Source organism: Diceros bicornis (genome assembly GCF_020826845.1).
Source record: "Diceros bicornis minor isolate mBicDic1 chromosome 1 unlocalized genomic scaffold, mDicBic1.mat.cur SUPER_1_unloc_3, whole genome shotgun sequence".
In the NCBI taxonomy this organism is placed as follows: Eukaryota; Metazoa; Chordata; class Mammalia; order Perissodactyla; family Rhinocerotidae; genus Diceros; species Diceros bicornis.
In genome coordinates, this window is record NW_026690856.1 from 2,306,485 (window position 1) to 2,311,365 (window position 4,881).

A 4,881-nucleotide genomic window follows, 5' to 3' on the forward strand; every position below is an offset into this window, starting at 1 on the left:
ACCCTCCGGTATTCATCAGACAGGAGTAACAGCTCAGCCACGTTCAACTCCACTGACAGGGTCCTGCAGAGCCTGGTGAGACCCTGGTCCTAGCAGCTCCTGGTGGGTTAAATCCAACCCAGCCCCTCCCCCAACCTCTGTCCCTCCTGCTCCTCCTCCTCCTCCTTCATCCCCAGCTGGATCCTTGTTCAAGAAGAGCAGACTGGGACCATTCTACTCGAGTTGCAGACTGGTCTCCCTCAGGTGAGACCCTCCCCTGAGCATTTGCCCCTTATAACCACTTTTGTGACCACCTCTCCTTGTCTCCCCACTGTCCTCCCATTTCCTCCTTCCAGTTCGGGACCCCACTCCAAGAGGTTTCAGGACCTCTCTCTAGAGTCCCCACATCCCTCTCTCCCCAGGCCTGAGAAGGATGAGCAGCCACCAGTGTGACGCCATCTGCACCCACCACCCTGATCCCGTGGGCCACCATGCCTCTGTTCTGGGAGCGGAGAGTCTCCACCTGTCTGCTCTTCCTCTCGGTGGCTTCAGGCTCTGCAGCCCAGAGTTTATCCATCCAGAGAGAGCACCAGCTACATTTCTGCATCATCATCGGGAACCTCAGCAACCTGGAGCCCACATCCTCGGAGTACACCGCCCTGCTGAGAGACACCCAGGACCAGGTGAGGTCTCCCCTCTACCGTCTCTCCTTGCTCTGAGGGCAGCGTCATTCCTCCGCCTGACTTACATCTGTTATGTCATTGTTTCAACCCTTCATTTTCGCTGCGTGTCTGGGTTCTCTCAGTGTCCAGAGGTGATGTTCTACCTGCCTTCCCCATTTCTCACAGGGGTAAACTGAAGCTCATAAATGGGAGTATTGTGCCTAAGGTCACGCAGTGAGTTAGGGGCAGTGCCAGGATTTGAAGTCAGGTCTCCCTTGCCCAAAAGTCTGTGATCTTTCACTGGCTCCAGTGGCTCCCTGCATCCCCAGGAGACCTCCATCTCACCCACTCTCCCTCGCATTTGTTCTAGGTCACCAAGCTCTACAGAGGCAGCCAGCTGTGAGACATATTCCACTCCTCCCTGGTCACCGACTTGATGTAGGTTGAGGAGATTGGAAGCATTGGCTGAGCTAGTGGCTGATGACTCTGAGCTCAAGTGACACATCCTTGATCTGGAAGTTACTGACATGGTGGCCATTCTGCCCCACATCCCTGTCAGCTAATCCTACCATCTCCTTTCATAGGTTTTCAGGAGATGACAAAAGCATTAACATTTGGGGCCACCAACCTCCAGCATCCTCCTCCTCCTCCTCTTCTGGAGACTTTCAACAAATATCAGCAGTCTAACTGTGCACTCCAGTAGTGGAGCCATTAAGCACATGGGGCAATTTAAATTTTTTATACACCTATTGAGATACGGTTCACACATTGTGTGTAGAGAAGAGTGTATTTTTTAGGTTTTTCTATATACAATATCTTCTCCTCTGCACAACAAATAGTTTTACCTCTTCCCTTCCAATCTGGGTTTCTTTTATTCTTTTTTCTTGCCTAATTGCCCTCATTAGAACTTCTAGTACCTGTGATTAACGTGATAAGGGAAGACATCATTGTCTTGTCCCTGGTCTTAGGGGGAAATTTTCAGTCTTTCACCATTGAATGTGGTGTTAGCTGTGGGTTTTTCATCGATGCTGTTTATAGGTTGAGAAAGTTTTTTTCTATTCCTAATTTGTTGAGTGTTTTCTTTTTTAGATATGAAAGGCATTGTATTTTGTCAAATTCTTTTCTGTATATGTGGTTGAGATTGCGTGGTATTGGCCCTTATTCTATTAATATGGTGTATTACATAATCAAGTTTTCAGATATTAAGCCAAACCTTAAACTAGAGTTGAGATATTAAGATGTTCTCAAGTCTTTCCTGGGCGTGCCATAGCCCTGAGCCCTTGTGGCCTTCTAGATGCCTGCAAATACACTGCAGCTTTTCAAAGGCCCCTGTGGACATCACATTCCCCCAATTTTTCTTCTCAGTTTTTGGCTCACCTCTTGCCTGCCTCATCTGGTATCACTCCCTCAGGCAACTACAATAGAAAACAATTAGCCCTGATTGTTTTTAGCAAGTGCCCTGGGGTCGGACTTTCCTCCCTGGGGAAGCTCTGAGTTAAGTAACGACAAGCCCTGAACATGGGGCTTTCTCGGGGAGCTGCCAGGCAGGTCAGCTAGTGACAGTTCGGTGGGGATGGCTCTTTTGAGAGCTCCAAACCTATTATGGCTGCTGGGCTGCTGGATGTCTCAGCCACTATAGTTCTGAGACTGATGGTTTTCAAATTTATGGAGGACATTGTGAGAGCAGGATGGGATAGTGCAAGTTATAGTGCCACAAACTTGGCTCCCTTTATCAAGATTCCACCATGTTTCTTCACTAAACCCTCCTCAGAATCTTACAAGCCGTTGATTAATTTCTAGACTTCTGAAAATTAGATTTTGACCATTTTTACCAGTGTTCTCATTGTTTTTATTCATTTGCAGAAGTCCTTACTCCAAAGTTTCAGAAATGTTCTCCCTGTGGTTATTTATTTATAAATTAATTACTTTAAATGAAATTATATGAGAAATTAAGTTCCTGACTCACACACACTAGCCACATTTTAAGTGCTTGATAACAACATGAGGCTAATAATGAGTGTATTTGGTAGTGCAGACAAATGTTTACATTATTGCAGAAAGTTCTCTTGGACAGGACTCTGAAGCAGGGAATCTAGAATCAGGGTAGAATTCCAGACACCCTTGTTCATCTCTTGTGCACTTCCAGGTCTGTCCCCCACAGTAACCACACTGGAGCGGACTCCCTGTGTACCTTGCCGCCTTGGCACAGAGACTGGACAGAGTTGCCATCTATGAGGAATTCCTGCGGCTGACCCAGAATGGTACCCTGCTGCAGAACTTGACCCTGGATAGGAAGAGTGTCCTTGGGGATGATACGGCTCCCTGGTCATTGGGAAAGAATGTGAGGCCTTTCCGGGGACTCTGGATGCCTGGGGCTGAGAGAGCATTGAACTTTCTCAGGCGGGCAGGAGGTGACTTAGTCCCCTAGTCTTTACCCACCATTGAGAGAGAGAAAAGGAAACCAGTGTAATATAGGAGGCCCTCACCTTCTCCTAGACAGCTTTGTGACCTAAAGCTAGTCACCTCCCCTCTCTGGACTTTTGTTTCCTTATCACTGCACTGACAGCGACTGGGCCAGATGGTCAGTGAGGGCCTCGAGCTGTGGGTGAAGCAGACTTACAGGTTTAGGCGTGGATGTAGTTTCTGTTCCACAGGCTATAGTTTGCCAAGTCCCGCTGTAGATGAGCACCAATGGGCTAGAAATTTCTGCAGTGGTGAAATGTTCTATATCTGTGCTGTCCAGTGCACAGCTGCATGTGGCTGTTGAGTACTCGAAGGACGGTGTTGTGACTGGTCTTTATTGTTACTGATTTTTAATGTTACTGAGGTACTAGAATTTTTATTTTATTTAACTAAAATTAATTTTAATTCAAAAAGAGACTTGTTGCTGCTGCATATCAGACAGCACACCTCTAAGAGATTGTCTGGGTAGAGGTACAAGTAAGGGGACCTGCACCCCTCCCCCCATGTCCACTGGGTGCTGTGTGTCCTACCCTCTTGGAGTTTATGTTGTAGTGGGCAATAACAAGAATAGAGAATTAAAACTTATCAATTATTTCATGTAAACACACTCATACTTGCAGGCGGAAATCAGGGAAGACTTCCTGCAGGAAATTACATTGTAGGTTAATCCTAGAAAATGAATATTAAGAAAATAGATAAAGGAGAAGGGGATGCTCTGTTTCTAGGCACGGAAGAACACTTTTGAGTTAGATTTTACAAATTTAGAGAGATCCCGTAGGCTTGCCAACTGTGATGACCCATTCTGCCCCTGGCTGTCATAAGAAAGTCCAGCCCAAATTCAGTTCTCTGTGCCCAGAGGTATGAATTTGGTTTAATTTATTACACTTTTGTTCTGTGATAATTGTCTTGGATTTTGTAGCAAAGTGTGCTCACTTTTTAGAGATGGAAACTAAAATGGTGTGAAACATGATGATGTCTACTTGACTTTAATATTTCATTGAAAACATGGGATGAATCAAGGGTTGCAAGTGTTAATTTATATGTTGATGCAATATTGTTTTAATTAGATGGAATATACATTGTTAAATGTAGATGATGGATGTTTATGAGACTGTTCCCTTTTTTTTCTGTGTCTAAAAAGTTTTATTAAAAAGAGTGAAACACACTCACATGCATTCTCTATTTCATTCACTTCCAGAATATTCTCCCAACAGAGATGATGCCTTGGCTGAGAAGCCAGGTAAACCTGCAGGAAGCCTCAGCCCATGGTAGGGGGAGTGTATCTTGATCCTGTGCCTCATTGAAGAGAACCATGCGCACAGGGTCTTGGATGATGAGGAAAGTTGGCCAACCCTTGTCAAGGACTGTTGAGGCACAGTGAGCTCACCAGGAGACCTGGGGCGATGACAGGACGTGGCTCATCTCACCACATGTCTCCCCAGACCTCCCCTTCTGGGCCCTCATCCTCATCTGCTTGGCGGGACTCCTGGTGCTCATCACAGACCTGATCTGCTGTGTCCTGGTAAGCCATGACGTGTTGCTTGTCTTCTTACTAGTGGGTTGTAAGAGCTCTTTATATATTATAAATACATGTCCTTTTCTAGGTATATGTTTTACAGATGTTTTCTCCCAATCTGTGCGTGGCTTGCCTTCTCCTTCACCACATGAGTCATTGGGGAAATGTAAGTGACAGTCATCATGAGATTCCACCACACTTGAGAATGGCTAAAATTAAAAAGACTGAATATAGCAAGTGTTGTTGAACATGTCAAGTCAC

At 45.8% G+C, this 4,881-nt stretch overlaps 1 protein-coding gene across 3 annotated transcripts; it reads left to right on the forward strand.

The window, feature by feature from the left end:
* The first annotated feature begins 397 nt into the window (after window positions 1–397).
* LOC131401561 (mucin-16-like) lies at window positions 398–4,489 on the forward strand. Of its 3 annotated transcripts, none has more exons than XM_058536875.1 (2): window positions 398–662; window positions 4,303–4,489. In XM_058536875.1, the coding sequence occupies exons 1-2, from the start codon at window positions 471–473 to the stop codon at window positions 4,390–4,392; spliced, it is 282 nt and encodes a 93-aa protein (XP_058392858.1). In that variant the 5' UTR covers window positions 398–470; the 3' UTR covers window positions 4,393–4,489. The 3 variants fall into 3 exon arrangements, with proteins under 3 accessions (XP_058392858.1, XP_058392857.1, XP_058392859.1); XM_058536874.1 differs by lacking the exon at window positions 4,303–4,489 and adding an exon at window positions 2,788–3,010; XM_058536876.1 differs by lacking the exon at window positions 4,303–4,489 and adding an exon at window positions 1,012–1,190.
* Window positions 4,490–4,881: the final 392 nt, after the last annotated feature.

Bases quoted from the DNA above. Each gene is read 5' to 3' on its own strand.
- LOC131401561 (XM_058536874.1), top strand. From the start codon at position 413: ATGAGCAGCCACCAGTGTGACGCCATCTGCACCCACCACCCTGATCCC. The intron at 663-2,787 runs GTGAGGTCTCCC...GTGCACTTCCAG, and splicing joins TGAGAGACACCCAGGACCAG to GTCTGTCCCCCACAGTAACC.